General features: G+C 37.6%; 1 protein-coding gene across 8 annotated transcripts; it reads left to right on the top strand.

Annotated features, from left to right (window-relative positions):
• Positions 1-247: 247 nt before the first annotated feature.
• Positions 248-23,743, top strand: LOC135468833 (DNA polymerase nu-like). Of its 8 annotated transcripts, none has more exons than XR_010444260.1 (26): positions 248-277; positions 1,234-1,504; positions 1,920-2,535; positions 3,748-3,812; positions 4,273-4,374; positions 4,949-5,064; positions 5,460-5,609; positions 8,332-8,559; positions 9,628-9,648; positions 10,578-10,723; positions 10,944-11,047; positions 11,285-11,394; positions 11,869-12,081; positions 12,521-12,604; positions 12,921-13,076; positions 14,283-14,466; positions 15,043-15,123; positions 15,797-15,911; positions 16,364-16,446; positions 16,631-16,702; positions 17,066-17,125; positions 17,433-17,543; positions 17,833-17,911; positions 19,108-19,175; positions 19,745-20,546; positions 21,344-23,741. XR_010444260.1 is itself a non-coding variant. In XM_064747277.1 (25 exons), exons 2-25 carry the CDS (start codon positions 1,264-1,266, stop codon positions 19,906-19,908), a joined length of 3,243 nt encoding a protein of 1,080 aa, XP_064603347.1. In that variant the 5' UTR covers positions 248-277; positions 1,234-1,263; the 3' UTR covers positions 19,909-23,742. The 8 variants fall into 8 exon arrangements, 5 of the variants coding, with proteins under 5 accessions (XP_064603347.1, XP_064603345.1, XP_064603346.1 ...); XR_010444259.1 differs by having other exon boundaries at positions 21,317-23,741; XM_064747277.1 differs by having other exon boundaries at positions 11,869-11,955; positions 19,745-23,742.

The following is a 23,743-nucleotide window of genomic DNA, read 5'->3' as shown; positions in this document are numbered from 1 at the left end:
ACAAGAATGCAACCTGAAACCCATGAACCAGGTGTTGCTACACGGGCGGATTCTGGGAACAAGGTAAATAATGGTTAAGGACTGAAGTATTTCCTGATATTGGACTCGTCATAAATGAGTAAAAAATTTTTTCTTACAATTTTTTTTTTTAGATGTATACTCAGAAAATGTATCTGATTCTATATTTTTACAGGAATTAAATTATCATCAATGGAAATCAAAGTAGCGCTTCAGCTCATAATCCATCGTCTGCTTTCGTTCCTACGGCTACATCTACGTGAGTTTAATCATTTTAAGCTTTAAGTAAGAAAGGGTTACCAATTTGTTTTCGACCACACATTCCCAATTCAAGCAACAAATGTCTCCATAGCGAAAAACAGAACAAACATCAACATCGCAGAGCTGTGACAACGGTAGACTGCTCTTCATAAACCTGCTTCTCTCAATTAGGCTACTGAAATATCTGAATCTGACATCTCGATTTTTACAAGTAGCTTGCTACGTTTAAGTTGGAACATTCAGATTTTTAAAAATTGTCCAGCGATAGCATTTATAGTGAGAAAAAATAATGCTACGAAAAAAAATAGAGGTCACGTGTAACACTTTAAGTTTGCTAGACTTAATTTAATTTATTTTAAATTTACAAAAATCATGCATTTCGAGAATGAAAAATATCAAGGAAAAGGTGCCTTGATATGAGCATAATCATGAATGGGATACCTGCAAAAGTACAAAGTGGGACATATTAAACCATTTTAGTGACCCTGGATGTACGACTGCAGCATTAGTAGCCCAGCTCCTAATGTTTACGATCTAGATGTAACAGGCCAAATTACTTGACAACGGCTGATTTCTCAAATATCAGCCAACAACACTGAAGCTACATGTATCATGGAATTAAACTGTTGCTAACTAACATTATGTACTTTTGGTATACATGCGTGTACACATACCAAATGAAAATGCACTGCATGGCCTAGACCTAGTCAATCTAGATGGCACTGATGGCTAACTTGCAGTTGAGACCTAGCTTTCATCATTTCATGGGTTAAATGTTGACAGTTTATTATAATTTATAGTACATAAAAACATAAAGTCTGTACTTATGTACTTCTGATATGTCATCAGCCCTAAAACTTATGCTGTATATCATTTTGAGGACATGATACAACAACATGGTCTTCACAATCTTTCAGACAGAAAATACAAGTTTCTTTTTTTTTGTTCCTTTAGCATTTCGACACATGTAAATCAGATTAAGCTATGGATGGCAGGGCATTTAATAATGAGAGAAGATCTGAAGATACATGTACATTTAATGTTGGAAGCAGAGAGACAGGACCTGTGATAAAAGTGCGAATCTGGCGTCCTAAGTTTGATCCACCACATGTTTCACCTTTCTGTGATCTCAGTGAAGATGCTCAGGTTGTGATGAAAGCCATATTGGAAGAAAGTGAAAGGAAAAAACAATTTATTTTGAGCCATGCCGTGCCCCAGCAAAATGGTAAACATAATGTTTGTGAGGTATTGTGGACACATTCACAATGTATTTACTTGTTTTATGTTTGTTTAACACCATGCTATTTAAGAATTTTTTACCAATATGATGGCATTTAGTTTTATGGGTTTGAAAACTGTGATAAACCATACACTGACCTTCTGGAAGACAAAGTGACATGAGAGTGTGCAAACAGTCTGATTAGTCACATTTTCCAATGAGCACCTTTACTATGTGATGCATTACATGTACATTTATTTATTTAAGTTTATATTATTTTCTCACCATCAGGCTGAGGTCAAAGGCTTGACACCTTGGTATTAATATATAAATATAGATATACTGAAAGCTCTCATGTACTATTTATAAATTTATGCTACATGTACTTATTTTATATTTCTGTGGTAAAATTCTTTTTCAGACTCTGTTAGCTACTACAGCTCTGTTTACAGAGGTAGTTTTAATACAGATATTCCAAACACTGGTATGATGCCTCCATCAAGATGGCAGAAGACAGCCACACAGTCAACCTCTGCTCCAGAAATTCCAACTTTATTGGGTGACATTTCCTCTCAACAGGATCCCCAAGACGTGGGAACAAAGGCAGATCAGATAACACATGCAAGTAATGGCCTTATGTCCCAGCCCAATGCAAGACTGTCACCATCATCAGATGATTTTTCTTTATCCCCACTTGATCTGTCAGGTGAAGGCCAGGCTGTTTTTGCTGACTGTGCCAGTAATGTTTCACCACTTGATGTAGACAGACAAGAAATGTTAGGAGTGTGGACCCCTCCTATAACAAATCACAGTGTTGACCAGAGCATTGAATTTTGTCAGAATGAACCTGTCTTATGCCTCATGAAAAATCATCCATTTATGAATGAAAAGATTGACAATGACCAGTGGAGCTTAAATGAGCCTGTTGGTCCAGAGCTATCCCCCCCTGAGTGTGGCCAACTTCTGGACATCGTATCTGGAGATAATGACAGTATTAAAATGTTGTCAAAGGAAGAGATGAAGAGGAAAGTGGACAGGTTGGTTACTTAATTAAATGGTATTTTTTATATATTTTATTGTTCTCACAAATCTTTTAACAAACCTATGCACCAAATCTTTGACTAAAATGGCCAAAACAAATTGTTTTACTTATTGGAGTTTGCTGGTAGAGGAAATTTCAGCTGATTTTTACGGAAAAGATTCTGTTCTCTAAATTATTACATACAGTAATTCTTGTATCTTGTAGGTGACACACAATGTTATAAATCTCTCTAAAACTTAGCAGATTTTTGCATTCATGCTGTGAATGCTTCGTGTTTCCTCACCTGCCTTTAGCATAAGATAAACGGCAAAGTACTCTCAGCTACATGTTAAAGGAAAAGAAAATTTAAGTATCAATCAAATACCATTGAAAAGAGTATGTAATTCCTCGCAGGTGCATGCCATTAAAAAAATTCTAATATTTACCTCAAGTTGATAAATTAAAAATAAATTCAGTTCCCAAATCTGCTATGGGCAACTCCATTTTGCCCAAGAACTAGTTCTGAAGTCTTCTGTGTTAGGAGGAGAATTGCCTTTTGAAACTACCGAAGTGCAGTTCGTACTTTTCCGGTAGAACTCTTCTTCCCAGAAGGTAGCGAAGAGTACAGTTCGTTTTCCGCTTGGCGATCAGGAAACCAGAATGTTGGACATAGATTCCGAGTTTACACAAACAAGCCAGCAGTTTTAATGACTCTCATTGACAGAGGCAACACACCCCCTGCATAACTTACAGTGTGTTAAAGATGGAGGACGTGATGGATTCAGCAATTTATGCCAGCTTTGCCGTTTTCAGCCTGTACGTGTATGGCGAGGAAAATCGCAAAATTATGCAGCAGGCACAACCAGATAGAAAAAAATGTGCTCTTTTCAGCCTATAGTGTCATGTTTTTGAGTTTTCTTCTCCTTTAATATATACTATGTCTGGGTGGAACATCATAATTGGCATCATTAGCATTGATTGATTTATTTGATTGATGTTTTACCCCATGCTCAAGAATATTTCAGAACAGCAGTCAGCATTATGGTGGGAGGCATTAGCATTGAATGGATTCCACTAATACTGCACTACAGATATACATGCATTGAAATCAACGTGCCAGTAGAATACATCATCATGAATCTTAGAACAGATATACATGTAATGTTAAGGCAACGTTATACAGATAATTTTTATTTAACATTATTGTCCACTAACACCCCATTTGCAGAATTCAGAGTCATGAGGAAGAAATAACTGATGGAGACAAACCCATCCAAAATGAAATTACTAAAGGTACATGTGTAAAGGAGCAGATATTTATTCTTTCGATTTGTAAGCGTGAAATTGCATGAAGCTCTGTTGTGCTTATTTACTGGTATTTAATAGTTTTAAAATCCCTTGCATGTGACTTGTTTGTTCTTTGATTGGAAAATTCTTATAGATATTGTTACCCTGAGTAATGTCTGTATAAAGTCTTAAAGCAGGTGTTACAAGTGGATTCTTTTTTTGTTTGCCTTGTGAAACAGGTTTGTATTAGGCCTACTTATCGTAGTATATTCAAGTTTTCTTGTTATGAATTCATGTATACATTGTAGTCAGAAGCATGGAAGTTTTTCTGAAGAGTTGGTCATTATAGACCAACATTATTAAATGTCTGCAACACCTGTCCCACATAAACTGAATTGGCTGTCAATGTCCTACAAATTCTTGAAACCTTTCTACCAATGCTTTTACCTGTCTTTGTTTGTTGTAGATATAATAATTACTTCAATAACAGGAATCTGTCCAGCCAAACAGCCCAGGTTACACAGCTGTGACTTAGCCTCTACACAAGACAGTGATCTGGATTTAATAGGTACTGGTATATAAAGTGTGTTATTCCATTGGATAAACAACAGTCTTCACTGCTGCTTGGTACCTGGTACATTTCATTAAGTGTCTGAAAGCATAAAAGGCAAACTGTTTGCCATTACTAAGGTACTTAGATTCAGTGTTCCATTAACACTGAATACCTTTTCTGATATAGCACGGAGATTGAAAGTAGTGTGATAGTTGTAAAATGGTCACACGTAACTGGTCCCATTCAGTGAAATCTGGACCAATTTACCTTAGTTAGAGTTTTATTCTGTTCATGTAAACGCTTAAAAATACATTTAGCAGCTTACAGCCCCTCTAGTGTCATGGCTTGCACAGAAACAGGTAAAACAAGAAAATGCCGTGATATTAATTGCAATTTCTTAGATTTCACTGTTCTAGAATTACTCAAAATGCTGTGTTTTCACAACATTTATCAAAGAATCATTTGTAGAAGTTGATAATTTCTATCCTGAAATACCACCTTCTCTCTTCTCCTTATATTGATATATGCTCATGAACCATATATGCACGTTTACATCTGCAAAATACCAAATTGAACCAATTTTGCACAGAAAACATGTTAAGTGTGAGTCAAGATTATGATAAGATGACCAAGTCTAAAAGAAAGTTCAAGACCCCGTTCAAACCGTCTGCAGCAACAAGCAAGCAAATTTCAGCAACTGTCAAGGTACAGTATTGTGATTTCTGTAGGGAGGGCTCTCATTATATTTTGACACCTGGTCAATGAGTGGGTTATTTTATGTCATGTTTTTTTTAACTTTGTGCACAGATATGCTTATGTTTTATTTCTTGAAACCGTATAAACCTTAAAAGAAAAGCTTATAAATAAATTGGTTTTTGTAGGTTATTTGTAGGCAATTGTGGGTTATTCTTTTCTTCAGTTCATTCAGTTGATGCTAATGAGCCCTTAATGTTGAAAGCGCATTTGTTTATTTGATTGATGTGTAACGCAAAACTCAAAACTTTTTCACTTATATGATAGTGGTCAGATCTGTGTATAGAGGAAACAGCTGTGCACAAAGTAGAGCACTGCCCTTCACCATATAGCTGATCAATCTCTAGATTCAAAGCTGTGGCCTTCGAAGCGAGAGCTGGATTCCAACACGCAAGCTCATTAGTTGGATGCCTAACTCAGGGTGCTTTAACCAACCAATCCAACGAGGACCATTCCACTTTCGGAAGTTGATGTGGATGATACAGATGAACATACATGTAAAAATACAATATATACCATATATATACTTTGTTTAGGGAGCGTAGCCAAATATATTTTTGGCATTTCGTGAGAATTTCGAGTTTGATCAGTTTTGGAACAGATCAAGAGGTCCTCCTCACCTCGCGATCTGCTCGTGATTGATGTAAACTGGATTTCAACTGAGCCTGTAAGATCTCGGGGCAAGTGTGAGATCTCTGTTGTCAGGACCAAAGAAAGATAAAAAGTAGCTCCACATGGCGCCCTTGAGAGATGATGAATCTAAAGAGATATTGCGAGACATTGATATCGGCTACTGTTTGTTACTGAAACTAATGAAAACTCTGTGTGAAAATTATACAATACATTTTTCTTTTATATTTTAGGTTGAGAAGAAAATGTGCAGGTACCGGTAGACCAAATAGAGACAAACATGTAGGATACTATAAATTCCAAGTCTAGTTAGCAGTAGCCTACATTCAGGAGTGCGTCTGCCAGTTTAAATTTAATAATCAGCTCGCTGAAAGGACGGTTACAGAAAATATTCTCTGCATAAAACCCTAAACATGTATTTCGGGACAGTGTATAAATCTTTCACTTTTCTTGAGTTCTATGTCAGATAACAACATCTGGTGGCACTAATGCAGGAGAGCGATTAACAAAGCGAGGTTATACATACAGATAACAAAGACAATTGTTCTTGATAGCTTTGTCTTTCCGTATCTAACATTTCCAGAGTTTCATCAGTATTTTATTTAGCTTTGTATATGGGAAGTCATGCAAGAGCAACATACACTTGTATATTACAGCGCCAGTCAGTGGATGGGAACAGCTAGGTAATCCATTCAGAGTTCAGGAAGTCACTATGAACCTAGAATGAAATGGCTTAGTGGTTAAAATTAATATAATATAAAGTATTACACATAATGTTCAATTTATTTGCTCTTTATATAACTGCCCTTTTACATATGCCACTACTGGTATGTGAGTGAGTTCATTTCAGTAACTTATGACACCTGATGATATTCAGATCATACGCATGTCAGAACTCAATTTCCAGATGTTAATCCCCTCTGTGAGCACTTCTCACTGATATTGTATGTATTTTACTCCATGTCAGTAAATACTTCCCAAGAAGATAAGTACAACTCTGATCATGAATATTGGATGTTTTCATTTGATGAAGATGAATTTCCCCAGCTTTTCTCTAAAACGTGACAACAACGGCAAGACTCTTCATCCAGTTGAATTCCTCCAAGCTTGGTCAGGAGAAGACCAAGAATTGTTTCATTTTATTACAGGGAATATACCACATGGCAATCCCAGTTTCAACTAACACAAAACAAATAATATTTTTCTTTATTACTTATGCATATAATCTACATGGCATACACCTTTTAGCCTACATACATGTACTTGACATTTTTTTTTTTTTTTTTAAATCCTATGCTAATATTAACATATGCACGGGTGTCTCTTTTACCTAACTTAAGCAGGCTGTCTCGAAAGTCCCACTGATTATTTATGTATTTCCATATTCAGCAGCTGGTTAGTGCACTAGCGCAGCATATTGACAAAGAGCCTCTCACCAATGCGGTTGGTGTGAGTTCAAATCCAGCTCATACTGGCTTCCTCTCCGGCCGTACATGGGGAGGTCTTGCAGCAACCTGCGCATGGTCGTGGATTTCCCACGGGCTCTACCTGGTTTCCTCCCACCATAATGCTGGCTGCTGTCCTATAAGTGAAATATTCTTGAGTATGGCGCCAATCAGAAAAAATAAATTTGAAACACCAATCAAGTAAATAAATAAACAAAATATTTAACAAAAAACTATACTTTTTCACAAAATTTTTAAAATACTCTTAATGTATATTTCAATCATTGCTGCAACTACAGGTATATACAAGTAAAGATTGGAAATACAAGATAAATATTACAGATATGGTTAATTAGGAACTGGAAGTCTGTATGGTGAATACACAATCCAGATTTATTTTTTTTTAAACCAATACATTTTGCCTCATTACTGATTCACAAATCTGCATGACTAGAGGGAAACGGCATACAAATAATTAAGACTGGATCTTTGGGTCACACAGCTTTTGCTATATCACTTGATCTCTGTCAAGAAAGGTATGTGATTTTTATTAGGTTTATTCTGATTGTGGAGGTCAAATTATCCATGTACAGATCAAAAAGTTCCTGTGACGCGGTCATACCTTGGGATTACTGTTCCGTACATGCATGTAGGTTTACCAATATCAGAGTTGTGTTGTTTTCAGAGAGGTCATTGTATCACTCCGGGACAGGACAGGGCTCAAGTTTCGTTTAAAACATGATTTCATCTAATACAAGACCAATCGCGAATGACAGTTGTTAAATTTTATTGAAAACGGTATGAAAGTTGCCGTTGCAATCAAGAATCAATGGTTCCCAATCTTGAAACTTCAAATTTGAAACGCTCACGATTTTTGGCTACGCTCCCTTATCATCAATTACCGTAATATTTGATGCTTCAAGTTCTTGAGACTTTGGTTGTTATAAGTGGTTGACGGTGCTCTTTTCTGTGGTTTTGCATGAAGTTCTTAGCTGTAGATGGCACACACAAGTTCACCTGTTACACACCAATGATTGATGGTTTACTGCTGTCACTTAAAACTGGCCCCCATTATATAAGTGAAAAATTCTTGAGTGTGACAGAAAATATCATTTCAAATAAGGAACACTAATTTTTTTGTAAGGATCAACATGTGCCACCAACATGTTCAAGGGGAATCTTCACCTCAAACACAGATAAGTTTTGTTTTGATGATGACATACAGATGAAATCCCTCAACATTGTCAATATCGGCTTCATATCTAAGGAAGACAGAAAGGCTGTCGGCAATGGTCTTCTTCAGTCTGAAGAAGCAATCATCACACTAGTATTCAAGGATGGGTCAACTCTGTTTTCATCAAATGATGATAAGGTATAAACTAATCATTTTATGTATTGAAATCTCTAGCAGCTTGTATTTGACATTGTGAATCCCTTACAGTATGTTGAGAATTTAAGAATTGCTTTGTGTATATTTACATTCCACCTTATTGCTACTAGCTTGTCTTTTTTTATATGGGAGATATGGGTCTTGATCAAGGCTCTTAATGGTTCTTCCTTGGTTTCCTAAGACTCACCTTTGACAGATGTTCAGCAGTGCTAGTATCAGTAGTTGTAACCTGGTTGAGAAGTGTTTCTAACATCACACATTGTATGAACCTTGTTGACAAGTGTGTCTGTATCACTCAGAGTTGTATGAGCTTTTTTGAGAAGTGTGCTATCACTCAGAGTTGTTCGAACCTTGTTGAGAAGTGTGCCAACATCGCCCATTGTATGAGACTTGTTGAGAAGCGTACCAACATCACCCAGAGTTGTATGAACTATGTTGATAAGTGTGCCAACATTACTCAGAGTTGTATGAACCTTGTTGACAAGTGTGCCAACATCATCCATAGCTGTGTGAACCTTGTTGACAATTGTGCTGGCTTCGCTGAACTAGAGTTGTATGAACCTTGTTGACAACTGTGCCAACATCTTCCAGAGCTGTGTGAACCTTGTTGACAATTGTGCTGACATCACTGAACTAGAGTTATATGAACCTTGTTGATAAGTGTTCCAGCAACACCCAGAGTTGTATGGACCTTGGTGACAAGTGTGCCAACATCACCCAGAGTTGTATGAACCTTGTTGACAAGTGTGCCAACATCACCCAAAGTTGTATGAACCTTGTTGACAAGTGTGCTTGTATCTCTGAACCAGAAAATGTAGCAAGATTGAAAAGTGGGGTTGATCATTACTTCGTGGATTTCTTAGGAAAAATCAGGTTTTCCAATCGATTGCAAACTGTATAGGGCAAGGTGCCCAGAATACTGCAAAATTAATACACACCAGGTGTTCTTTTGAATGCACATGTTGTTTAAGGAGACTTAATAGAAAAGTTTGAAAGTTTGATTAATTTGAGTTACCTTAATTGTTTTTTTTTTCTTTTTAACTCTGGCAGAAAAAACCAAGGGAATCCAAGGTGAGGGAATGTTGTTTACGAAATACTTCTGCTTCACTTGAAAGCAAACTACATTCACTGTATATTAGATAGATAATGAAACTCATCCAGCTGTAATTAGTCACATTTTTACATCCTTTTCGGTGGACTAGGCAGGAAGGGGATGAGATGGGGGTAGGGAATCCAAGATTCGCTAACAGTGAACATTTTATATGTCAGATATTTAACATCGATAAAGACATGAAATTTGGCATTTGTTAATTTGCAATATCTTCCCCTGAAAGGTCATGTGATGCCATCAGACAACTCAGGTTTGAGCAAGGCAATACAAGAAGTAAAAATAACTGGTCTATGAAGCCATGCCTGCATGTTTTCTAACGTGAATAACTTTATAATATCAAATTTACTTTGTGTCATCACGTAGGATAGGAATTTCCCTTTGTGATTTATCAGTTGTACAATGAAACACACCAACACTAGGATATGCTACATTAAGATACCAGTAGGATTACAAGAAAACTGCCAGGATGTTAAGAAGCCCTTTTGAACTTGTTTTTCATGGAAGTGATTTCCAGTCAGTACAGTACCTTTATATCACTTTTGTGGTTTCTATCCGACACCATAAATGCATTTTGATGAGTTGATCCTGTAAAAGCAGTTACTGTAGCTACTGAATATCGTGTAGTTTATTTGCATGTGTTGTTAGCGTAAACTTCACAATATACGGTGCATATTTCATTTGTATTTGTGCTGTTCAGAAAAATGATTGTGTAAAATTTCTGTGGACGTGATTGGGTGAGATAGGTGCCTCCTCTTTTCATTTGCTTCCAACATCCCTGCTTTTCATGTCAAGACTATGATGGATATATTAGTAAAGCCATGTCATTTCATGATGTGGCTATTTATAGTGGCTCATATAACTTCATGTTTGGTACTGTTCCTGCTTTCAGGCTGTAGGAGTTGCTATAGGTCACTACCACATTGCCCCCAAAACAGAACAAGCAACAAGAAAGGAAACTGAGAACCAAACACTTGCTTGTCTTTACATTCCAACTGGTGGAATCAAGGAGAAAACAGACCTGTATCAATGGGCAAGGTAAACTATGCGGTATCTCACAGAAGTTTCAGTTGCTGATACATACATGTACATGTACAGTGAAGCCTACTTGATGGCATTGGTGGTTTAAGTCAATGATGTGGTTCATTTCAGCTATTTCTCTCAGTTTTGTATATTTGGTTTGTTTCACAGCCTTTAGAGACTGCATGAATGCTCTTGTTTAAATGTTCATCTCTTGTGTTGATGTAAATAATTACAGAGATTTTACACGTGAGTTGATGTCCAGTAAGGTGAGGAAGGTTTCTTTCCTGGCAAAAGAGGTTGTGCTTTTCCTGCTGCATACCTTTGACTTTGAGTTTTCAGGTAATTGATGTTGTCCCTGTTACAAGTCACGTTAGTATTGATAGTAGATATTATAAATTGTCATATTATAAAAATAAATAATTATATTATAAAAATATTATAAATTATTATAAATTATAAAGATAAGCATTTTTTTTTAATGATAAGTTCTCATGTGATATCACAAAATAGCAGTTGAATCATGTTCATGTATTCTGTTCTACACAATATGAATTACTGCGCACCCTTTTTTAACAGTTGTGCTATCATGGATAATCCTTGATGCCAAAGTGGCATCATGGTTACTGGACCCTGATAATCCAGTTCAGAATTTTGAAGGCTTGCTTCACACAACTTCCAGAAACACGGTAAAATAATAAAACTTAATTTTTTTTTTTTTTAATTATTTATTTAAATATTCATTTCATTGCTGGTTTTAATCCGGACTCAAAACAAATAAGGTAATATGCTGGGCATGCCATATAGTGTATGAGAGCTATGCGTAATACTGTTATGGGCAGATCAGTCATGTGTCTCTCCTAATCTCATGACGAACACATCCACCTTTCTGTAAAACACCATTAATTAAACCAGAGTGAGCTTCTACATTGCTGTAGTTTCAGGTGTTGCCCTCATGAACACCCAGTAAACATGAGCCATTAAATATTTTAGGTAGTCTAACATGGACTGCAATAAAATATATAGGTACTGTATATTCCCAGATGAATTTTGTCAGCCACTGTTATCAATAGTCTTAGGCTATTATTAAGAAACAGTCAATAAGGAACTCATTGATCATTATGTCAGTGTCCTGAATCAAAGTTTCACGTTTTTTTTTTCAGGAAGACAAAGATTCCACCTTGGGGACGCTGATGTCAAACTTTAAACATTTGGGATCCACAATGCTGCAGCTGTTTCATAAGCTCAAGGCAAGGAACCTTTGGCCTTTATTCTTTGAACTTGAAACTCCATTGATACCCCTATTGGCAAAAATGGAAAAAAGTCACATGAAGGTGGATGCAGATATGTTTCTGAAGTTTTCTGATGTTTTGAAGGTATGTCTCCTCTTGATTCGAACGGTGCATGCATGTAGTTCAGTGTATGAAATATTCTGACAGTATACCAGTTCCGAAATTCTTCGCTGTTTCATAAAGCTTGGGTTTTTTTCTTACTCATACCTGCAAAGAACAACCTCTTATTTCCTGACTTGGCTTTCTAAGTATTGTAGGTGGCCACATGGCTAAGACATGTGCATATAGATAGATTTTGTATCAGGGCTTATGTGCATTTAATTTCATTTGGGTTCTGCACACTCATATTTTAGGGTTACACCTTATGTTCATGTAAATACCAGGAAGTGTTAATAACAGTGCTTGTTATTAAGAACTTAATTCTTCATTCCACACTCCTTTCTTTCTGCTCTGTTATGTTGCTTTTTGTTGTGTATATGTTTTTTTCTTCTTTTTTAAATCTGGTTTGCTATTAATTTGTTAGAGCAAGTTATCAAGGCTTGAGAAAAAGGCTCATAACCTGGCTGGCCATTGGTTTTGTATTAACAGCCACCCTCAGTTACGACAGGTAATTTTGCCAATTTCTTGATAATTCCTGCTTATAGTTTATTTACATCACTAAATAAACAAATGAGGCTTTTCCATTGATAGATTGACTACTTTTACTATTATTACTTTTCTGATAGATACGTCTGCTATGAACTCTTCCATAACTCTGCTATGAAACATTCATTCCTATATTATTTAAAAGTCGGTAAGTTTGAAGGAATTCATGTGGAAAATGATTGCAAAGTATTGCTATCACACTGTCATTTCTTATGCCTTAGCATTCCATCGTAGTAATCAGTTTTAACTTATTAGTCCTCATTATATTTTCTTGATAGGTGATATTTGAAGAATTGCGCCTTGATCTAATTTCCAAGATGAAGAAGAAGGTCAGCATGACAAGCGTGAATCATGTGAAGTCAACATCTGAGGCCGTACTGACCCAACTGTCAGAGGGACACCCACTTCCTGCCGTAGTGCTGGAATATAGACAGGTAGACTAGTCAACAGAAACTCCCAACTATAGTGCTGGAATATAGACAGGTAGACTAATCAACAGAAACTCCCACCTATAGTGCTGGAATATAGACATGTAGACTAATCAACAGAAACTCCCAGTTATAGTGCTGGAATATAGACGGGTAGACTAATCAGCAGAAACTCTCAGCGACAGTGCCGAAATATAGACATGTAAACTAATCAACAGAAACTCCCAGCTATAGTGCTGGAATATAGACAGATAGACTAATCAACAAAAACTCCCAACTATAGTACTGGAATATATGTAGACAGGTAGGCTGATCAGCAGAAACTCCCAGCTACCGTGCTGCAATATAGACAGGTAAACTAATCAACAGAAACTCCCAGCTATAGTGCTGCAATATAGACAGGTAGACTAATCCGCAGAAACTCTCAGCTATAGTGCTGGAATATATATGGACAGGTAGGCTTATCAGCAGAAACTCCCAGCTACAGTGCTGGAATATAGACATGTAGACTAATCAACAGAAACTCCCACCTATAGTGCTGAAATATAGACAGATAGACTAATCAACAGAAACTCCCAGCTATAGTGCTGGAATATATATAGACAGGTAGGCTGATCAGCAGAAACTCCCAGCTACAGTGCTGAAATATAGACAGGTAAACTAACCAACAGAAACTCCCAACTATAGTGCTGGAATATATATAGACAGGCAGGCTGATCAGCAGAAACTCCCAGCTATAGTGCTGGAATATAGACAGGTAAACTAATCAACAGAAACTCCCAGCTATAGTGCTGGAATATAGACATGTAGACTAATCAACAGAAACTCCCAGCTATAGTGCTGGAATATATATAGACAGGTAGGCTGATCAGCAGAGACTCCCAGCGACAGTGCTGAAATATAGACAGGTAAACTAATCAAAAGACACTCCCAGCTATAGTGCTGGAATATAGACATGTAGACTAATCAACAGAAACTCCCAGCTATAGTGCTGGAATATAGACAGGTAGACTAATCGACAGAAACTCCCAGCTGTAGTGCTGGAATATAGACAGGTAGACTAATCAACAAAAACACCCAGCTACAGTGCTGGAATATAGACGGGTAGACTAATCAATAGGTCACGTGTGTGCGTGTGTGTGATAAAGCAATTTTATACAGCCTCATCCAGTTGTAACAGAAGTCCGTATAATTGTCATGTTTTAATCTCAGTTGCAGAAGCTAAAGTCTACGTATGTAGATGGCCTGATAAGTTGTGTGGAGAAAGGTTACCTCCATACCCACTGGGACCAGACTGCTGCTGCTACTGGTAGACTCACCTCCTACCAGCCTAACCTTCAGTCAGTCCCCAAACAGCCTGTCATCATCACAGACTACAAAACTTCCTACATAGTTGGTAACTATTGTAATGGGGCTCTCCAGCCCTCTAAAGAAAGCAAGACTAAACTGATAAAGAAGAGTGAATTCTGCCTATAATGCCACCTGTGATAATTCTTGATTACTTGTGAAGTCATTGAAATCATTGCTATCTTTATTCAACTAGTAGAGGGCACAGCTGTTTTATTAATTAAGTTTGTTTGTACATGTATGTATGCTTGCGTTCTTAGCATCTATTTGGAGAGAGCCGGTGAACCGTTTAGGCTCAGTCACTAAGTGGTAAAAAAGTAGACAAATGAAGGAGGAAATGTTTTCATAGTGAATTGATGAATATAGTTGGAAAAAAGCTAAAGTTCATTAGAAGTTTGAGTGGAGAGTAACATTTGAGATATAGACTTCAGTTATATAACTTTCGCCTAAGCACTTCTCTGTCCCTGTTTTCTATTATTTTGAAGAAAACATTTCAATGATGTCAAAATATAAAACACCTCACTCATACTTACAGATTACATGTTATACTGGGGTTAAGTGTTCATGGATTAACATGGACAAAATTTAAGCTCAGTTTAGCAGTAAAGTGCTTTTTCTTCACAAGGTAAGGATGAGGATTCAACACTCCCGGTGTTTGCTAGAGACCCAATTATAAGTGTGGAGGGAGCATCTTTCTTGGCTGCAGGTATGCCAGTGTATGCTACATGTTCATGTATGTCATTGGTACAGTTTGTCAAAGTAGTTTACAACATTTTGCTTACATTTTGCTTCCTCCGACAGAGTTTCTCTTAGCTATAAGTTAGAAAACTAATATAACACAGTCTATTGTGTTACATTTGAGATGAAGGTCATATATTGCAATCATATTTTGGCATGGGGGTTAGCAAGCCAGTGCGTCGCAGTGGCCCAGGAGCCTGTTACCAATGCGGTCACTGTGGGTTCAAGTCCAGCTCATGCTGGTTTCCTCTCTGACTGTTTGTTGAAAGGTCTGCCATCAACTTGTGGATGGTCCTGAACAAAGCCACTATAATGCCATCCTATAAGATGAAATATTCTTGAGTATGGTGTAAAACACCAATCAAATAAATAAATACTTTGGCACGGTGACCTCCAGCATGCCAATGCAGTACTCTGACACAGGAGCCTCTCACCAATGAGATCCTCTCTGGCCGCACCTGGAAAAGTCTGCCAGCAACCTGTGGAAGATTGTGGATTTTCTCCCTTTTTCCTTTCACCATAATATTTGCTGCCGTCGTAAAACTGAAACATTCTTGAATACGACATAAAACACCAATCAGGTCCAATAAATATTTTATACACACATGGCACGGTTACAGCCCCGCTCTGTTTTTGTGTAGATTTCCAGCAGATTGAATTAAGACTGCTGGCACACTTGTCTGATGACCCCAAACTGATCAGCATCTTCACTGGAGCTAAGACAGAAGATATATTCCTAGAGCTGACATCTCAGTGGTACTATATTTGTATTCCTTTTATGATACTTCAACAGCAAGGTTTATATTTTACGGTTGTTTGATTGGTAGCATATTATTATATTAAGAAACATCTATTAGTCTCGTAATAGGAATTATTTATTACTTCTCCTCTCAGTCATTGTAGACAGTTTTTCTTAGCTTTAGTTTTTGTTTTTAAAAGTGCTGTTTTGCAATGAGTAGAATTACAGCAGTTGGTAGAATGCAGTGTTGCCCAAGTAGATTCACACTGCATGTTGTTCTGTGGTTTGCCCGAAAATGTATTGCAGTTTTGTGTGCATCCAGTTAGAGCGCGCTCCCCCCACCCTCCCAACCAAAAGAAAACATTTTTTGTTATAACTCACAAGCATTTTGATGACTGAGTTATCATGTAATAGCGGGAGCAAAGTTGTATAATGCTGTATTTCCATATCAGCTGATGTTTTTGAACAGGTTGGATAAGCCTTTGGGTGATGTGACTCAAGCCGAGAGGGAGCAAACAAAACGAGTAGTTTACTCCGTCATGTATGGTGCAGGTTAGATTTGTTTTCTTTTCTTGTTTCCATTCTTGAATATGTCCATTGCATTATTTGCCATGTATACAAGTGGAACAAGAAATATGGTACTGTGATAATTGTATTTGAAATACTGTACAAATTCACTTATAACCATAACAGTGAAATTCATACAGAATAATATGCAAGTAAACTTGTTTTGTAGGCAAAGAAAAACTTGCTGAATATTTGAAGATAGAGCCATCACATGCAAAGGCTATAATTACAAGTTTTTTGGGTAAGAAGTACAGACGATAGAGTAATAATTATACATGTATGAAAACATAAACAGTATCAATAACCAAGAGTCTACGTACACTATGAAAACAAGTGAGACATTATGTACTAGCCCAGCGTTTAGCCAGCACTATCACATTATGGTTGTTTGTGTGTCAGTTTGGCAAAGCTTGTCAAGCACTTAGTGGGAAAGTTTGATAGTTTCCTTAGGGAGCTAAGTGTTTGAACTCGGTGGTTGTTCATTCAAGTATAAAAACAGAAAAGAGTCCAGCATGAAAGATCAGTCAATAATGTAGTTGATTATTTTTTATTTTAAAACAATGTTTTGAATATATATCTTGTTGATGTGTTATTTTGTTTTCAGATAAATTCCCTGCAGTAAACTTTTTCACAAAAAAGTGCACGGATTTCTGTCGGAGCAATGGTTTGTGTACTTTTGTCATTCACCAATGGCATTCAAATGCATTTACGAAGTTTCCCATACCTCAACTATTGTCTTATAGAATCTGATCAATTAACAGTAAAACAAGATTTAAGCATATAATACATCCTCATCCATGTTAACATTGTATCTGTTATATTCTTGCAGAGAATTCTCATTGCAAGTATAATTAATTCTCTTGTTCAAACCTGATTTAATAATAGAAATCCAAATTTTACACACATGAACTGAAGCAGAAGTAATCCTGATTATTTATTGGTTGTATTTGCACAAGTTTATTGTGTTGCAGGGTACACCTGTACTGTTTTCAAGCGACGGAGACTTATTCCTAACATCACTAGCAAATCTCCCAAGTTGAAAGCTCAAGCAGAAAGACAGGCGGTCAATTTCTGTGTACAAGGTAAAGCAGACCACAAATATTCCTTTCTGTTGTTTCATGATGTTTCGTGTTACTCTCTTATTGTCCCACTATATCAGTGATGGTATTTCGTGGGAAGTATTTGGTGGTGTTGCAGTACACGTCTTGTGTTTGTTGTGTCTCTGTGTGACAGGCTCAGTAACAGACATCTGTAAGGCAGCCATGTTACTCTGCGTATTGTCCCACTATATCAGTGATGGTATTGTGTGGGAAGTATTTGGTGGTAGTGTTGTAGTACACGTCTCATGTGTGTTGTGTTTCTGTGTGACAGGCTCAGCAGCAGACATCTGTAAGGCAGCGATGTTACAGGTTGAACGAGCATTGCTCTTTAGGCCACACCTTAAAGCCAGGTATGTATTGCAGATTTGTTTTTTGTTTTGGGACAATTCTTTTATTAGCGACATTTCTCCAAGTCACTTAACCCCTGCAGCGAATCCTAGCCTGTGTCAACATTTGTGCATTATTGTCCAAATGGTGCATGCATGACCAGTGCATTCTTTTGCAAAAACATTAATTACTCATTCCATTTTCTGTCAAGAGCAGATTTGATGCCATCACATCCAATAAAAATTTGATATCTATCACCAGTGTATTGGGTTAGTCAAATGTGTGTTCATGAGTGCATGTCTGTTAAGAAAGGTCTATACTGGAAGTTAATCTGCATCAGCTCAGAGACATGGTCACTGTGAAGCTGGGTCAGAAAAATTAAGGCTTTGTCTGAATTCTGTCTATCAGTGTGAAATATTGCTGATCCAGATATGGAAGTGGGATGGGGGTGTTCATTGGGGTAAATGAAATACATTTATGCAGGTTTCAGTTTATTGGTGTCTGACAGGCATGTATGAAGGAGACAAAACATTGATTTGGATAACCAGTTTAAAAGAAGAGCCCATAAAGCCACTTATAATGCTGATTCCAGATATGGATTTTTTTATCTTTTTTTTCACTGTGAATAAAATGCAAATAAAATTTGAGGTTCTATATTTACACATTCAACATGAATATACAGGGTGTCCCAGAAGTCGTGCACCGTCCTGATTTTCATTTTTTTTTCTGTGTTTCAAATTTAATACTGATTTTAAATTTTTTTCTCTCTTTCAGAGTTAATTATTGGTAATAAACTAACAGTACAAGAAAAAAGTGAATTGTTTTTTTATGTTTGGAAGAGATGGGGCAACACACCGCTCTGTAGCTCAAGCATTCAACCTCAACCTGGATGGTGCGCAACTTTTGGGACACCCTGTATATGTATATGTTGTACTGCATCTAATATCTGTATTTCATGTTGAAATATAAGTGTGTTAAAACAGTATGGAATCTATGACGTGACTGTGCTTCAGCCTGTTTGGTCAGAGAATCTTCTTGTTTGCATTCCCTGTAAAAGTCATGAAAACTATATTTGGAATGTGCACGAAATGGCCTTCACTGTGCCTACTTCATACATGTATAATGGTGGTCTTTTCTTATAACTCATGGTGTATAGAAAATACACAAGCCTGAAATTGTTTTTGCTATCCCAATTACTCTTTACACTTTCTGTTACCAGGCTGTTATTACAGATTCATGATGAGCTGTTGTATGAGGTACCCGATGACAATCTGGAAGAATTCTCAGGTGTGTTTAGGTCTATTATACAGTCAGATGTGTTCCAGCTGAAAATTATGTTTTGAAGACCCAGCTGAAGTATACATGGGTGTTCCATTAGAAAAGTTTTCTAGATTTCTCTCAATCATTGAGCACTAGAGATTGTAGGCCACAGTTCAGATGTAACTGGTTCGGGTGTGAATGTGGAAAGGGAAGGGCAGTGGTTTACTCTCTGCACTCCATAAATCCAATCATTGTTGTATAATAATTTAATATGGAATTTCTTTCCTGGCATTAACATCTTCATTAAGTAAATGATAATTTTGGCTCTTAAGTTCCCTAGCAATGTTCAGCTCAACTCTGTGAATTATTTGGTGTAATTATTAGGTGAATTTGGAGCAGTATTATATGTGAAGAATTGTGACTGTATTTTCTTCCATTAATCTGTGCCAATACTAACTGAAAATGTAGGCTTTTAGAAAAACTAGCAGTTCAGCCTAGACAAAAAACAGTTCTCAGCATGTCATATTTATGTAAAGAGACATGTGAAAAAGTGCAGTACATACATGTATATGTACATGTAGACTATTTATCTGCAGATCTGGTGAAAGGTGTGATGGAATCTGCTGACCAGCTGTGTGGGAAGATGATCAAGCTGAAGGTGCCCCTGAGTGTATCCCTGAGTGTGGGCAAAAAGTGGGGACATCTACAGATCATGAACAAACCAACAAACACAACTTTACTGCCAGGAACATGCTTCTGAAATGCTTATAGTCACTATACCTGCTTGTACATAGACCCAGTATATCAGCTGGATTTTATCTGGAGTATGTCCCATCACTGTACCTGCTTGTACACAGACCCAGTATGTCAGCTGAATTTTATCTGGAGTGCTTCCCATTACTATACCTGCCTGTACACAGACCCAGTATGTCAGCAAGATTTTATCTGGAGTGTGTCCCATCACTATACTTGCATGTACACAGACCCAGTATGTCAGCAGGATTTTATCTGGAGTGTGTTAGAGAGGGTGCAAGCAGAGAGGACATTGTTCACACACCATGAACAAACCAATAGACACAACCTTATTGCCAAGAACATGCTTCTGCAGTGCTTACAATCACTATACCTGGTTGTACACAAACCCAATATGTCAGCTGGATTTTATGTGGAGTGCTTCCCATCACTGACTGTATCTAATTATACACAGACCCAGTATATCAGCTGGATTCTACCTGGAGTGCTTCGCATCACTAAACCTGCTAATACACAGACCCAGTATATCAGCTGGATTTTATCTGGAGTGCTTCCCAGCAGACAGAGAGGACATTTACACATCATGAACAAACCAAGACACAAGCTTACTGTCCGTAACACACTTGTTGACCTTTAATTTGCGTGGTAAAAGTTGCTGTTATGTATTTTCGTTCACCTGCTATTCAGAAAGTTTTAGTAAAGGTTTTGTATGGGTGAACCTCTGTAGATGCCCATACATAGGGTTGTGCCATATGTAGGTCGATGCATGGTGTTTGTGTGGTCGAGCTGTAACTTACATATAAAGCTTATTCCGTCTGATGCAAGATATCAGTGCATAAGTTATACAATTTAAAGAAAAGTGGCTGCATAGTATATGTTTTGCAATAATAAACTCTTTTCAGGGAGTGAAACAGGTTAGCAACTTTTTGTCGGCTATATTGTTACAAATCAGTTAGTAACCTGCTGCTCTGATCTCAGTTTAAAAAAAACATCACGTGATGTAGCCTACACACTGGGTAAGGTGCATATGAACTATCTAATCCATCATGTTAATCAACAAGGAAAGACACACGGAGTGGACCCAGATTTTTGAAGGTTTAAACTGGCGTTTTCAGAGGAGAGAACAAGACTAGATACGGTCTGGGTAAACCTTGTGGACTTGAATACAATGATTTATTATTTATTTGATTGGTGTTTTACGCCGTACTCAAGAATTTTTCACTTATACTACCTCGGTCAGCATTATGGTGGGAGGACAACGGACACAGCCGGGGGAAACCCACGACCATCCGCAGGTAGCTGAATTACCTTCCCACGTAAATACGATGAAACTGGAACAACCACTGTGACTCGTAATGACAACGCGGTAAATACTTTTTTTGTTTTTTTAACTCTTCTGACATGTTTTATTCCAGGTTTATTTGTGAATCTGTCTTCCATAGAAATCCTCAGGAGGTGTGCCATAAGACTTGTTTCAAGATGACTGATGATGAACTACAAACCGTGTCTTCCCCAAGTACATCCCCATCTGATGCACATGGACCTTTATACTCTGGCTATCATAACATTTACAAGAAGCACTCGGTTCAACATAATGAAGCCGGTGATATTCACGGACAGAGGAGGTTTTCACTGCGACCAAACCAAAATGCAGAGAGGAGGGCATCGAGAAGTGAACGGAGACCCAGTGAGATCTCTATCCAGGATCTCGCCGTTAATTTGAGTGGCGGTGCTAACATGACCGAACTGAAGCGGGACTCGGTCAGCTCGATGGTGTCCACGACCTCTACAGCCACCATCTTGCCGAACCCGTACAACCGGTTTAACCACCATATCCATGCCGTGTCTATCTCGCCTTGCTGTATGGTATTTTTCCTCATCTGTTGCCTGCCTGCCGTTCGCACCATGAACAAGTCCGATCGATTCTATCAAGTGGGAAACGACTCAAAAGCGAAAGTTTATGCCAGATGGGCAACATTCCTCTTCTTCTTTGGCATGTTCCTGACACTGCTGACGGGTAGTGTCATCTTGTTTATCGTGGTGTATCTTACAACCAGGAAGAACTGAAACTAGCGATGATACTTTTGCACTTTTGGTAAGCCTCATGAAGTCCCATAACCTAACTCAGCTGCCGATAATTTGTCTGAAACTCACTTTTATGTAAACTTTCCTGAACTAGCACACTCCCAGTTACATCCACATGAGAGTACCACAATGTACATACGCACACCGAATTTAACATCATTTATGAGATGCTGGTACGCAAATTTAAATGGAGGCGCTTTCTGATACTGTATGCAACAACGCAAGAATTTGTGTGACTGATATGTATAGAGACCATTGTGATCTGCAGCTTTAAAACACTTTCGTTTAAAAAAGCTGTATATTGTAAAGTATTGGTCCCGCAACATGATGCCGGTTGCGTGTAGTGTACTGTTGGGAATACAGCTTGATGAGAGGTCACGAGAAATGACAAAAGGTCTGAAGAAAGATTGTCTGTTGAAAGATTTAAGATCTGTGAACTTAACGTGTTAAAGAATCAAGTCTCTTATTCGATAACACTTCATGGTTTTATATTATCAAAGAATGTGTTTTATTTTTAAAGTGTTCTTAAAATGTTGAATACGGCTTTATGGGGATGTAATATAGGGTTAAAAGGAAAACATAGCCTCAAAAACGCACGTTCCGGTGACCTACATTGCATCACCTGTCAGGTGTCATGAGTAGAGCGCACGCTGCACTTGTGTGACACGCATCAAGGACTCTTAAGGGGATTCGGGACTCAATAAATTCATAGAAGAAACGTTTGCGCGCCGTCTACCGAGAAGATGGAGGACCAATTGATCACCTTTTCAAGTAAAACAAGGGAGAACATCATTTTGAAATGTCCGGAACATGCGTTTTTGACTCTGTTTTGATTTTGGTCCCGTGAATAGAAATCTTAAAGGATGAAATTGAAATTTGTTCTGTATACTTAAGACATAATGGCTTTTGAGTGTAAATTTTTCGAAGCTGACATAAGAAGGTTTCGGAGATATTTAGTGTCAAAGTACGGCCCATTTCTTTATACCCACCCGAGGCGGTCAGCATTATGGCGGGATGAAACCGGGCAGATCCTAGGTGTTTAAACATCTACTACAGTGTGAAGACGTGAATGTCTCAAAAGGAGGATTAAATGATAAGGATTGAGATAGTCCGAACTGCTTTTCTAAATTATTTAAAAAATAGCAATGTATCAAAACTGCTGTCACTAGTTTCGGAGGATAATACAGAAACAAAACTTTTCTGTCGTTACCAATTTTGCCTGGTGTTACGTCATGCAAGAACATTTGGCGTCACCCATCCCTGACGTAAAGCAGCAAATGACGTCGGCACTTTCAAGCGCGCATGACGTCATTCCAGGATAACTGCCTTACCCAAGGTCACATCTACTTGATTCATCGTCACATAAGGAACATTGTCACGTCACATCAGGAAAATTTTACGGAAACTGCCGAAGATTTTGTTTTTGAGAACTTTTCACTTACATTAGTTAAATAGTGTTATTCGTCGTAAATCTTATTGAACCCTGGTGTTGGCTCTGTTCCCTAGGGTATCCTTTTATATCATTTTAATATTTCCGCGTAGCTTCTCTTAGGACTGAAGTAACACTTTAACAAACTATACCTCTGAAAACGAAAATATATGTAGGCCTACATGCAATCAAGTAGGGAGACATCGTTAGATTTTACAAGCTTTGTTAGATTCATTTGGTGTGTTGATCAACAGAGATTTGGACTGTGCCTAAGTGCAACATAAGTTTAATCAGACTAATGCCTTGTAATACCACGTTCATCCTATAT

This window comes from Liolophura sinensis, chromosome 6 (assembly GCF_032854445.1).
Source record: "Liolophura sinensis isolate JHLJ2023 chromosome 6, CUHK_Ljap_v2, whole genome shotgun sequence".
Lineage (NCBI taxonomy): Eukaryota > Metazoa > Mollusca > Polyplacophora > Chitonida > Chitonidae > Liolophura > Liolophura sinensis.
This window is presented reverse-complemented; position numbering and strand designations above follow the sequence as displayed.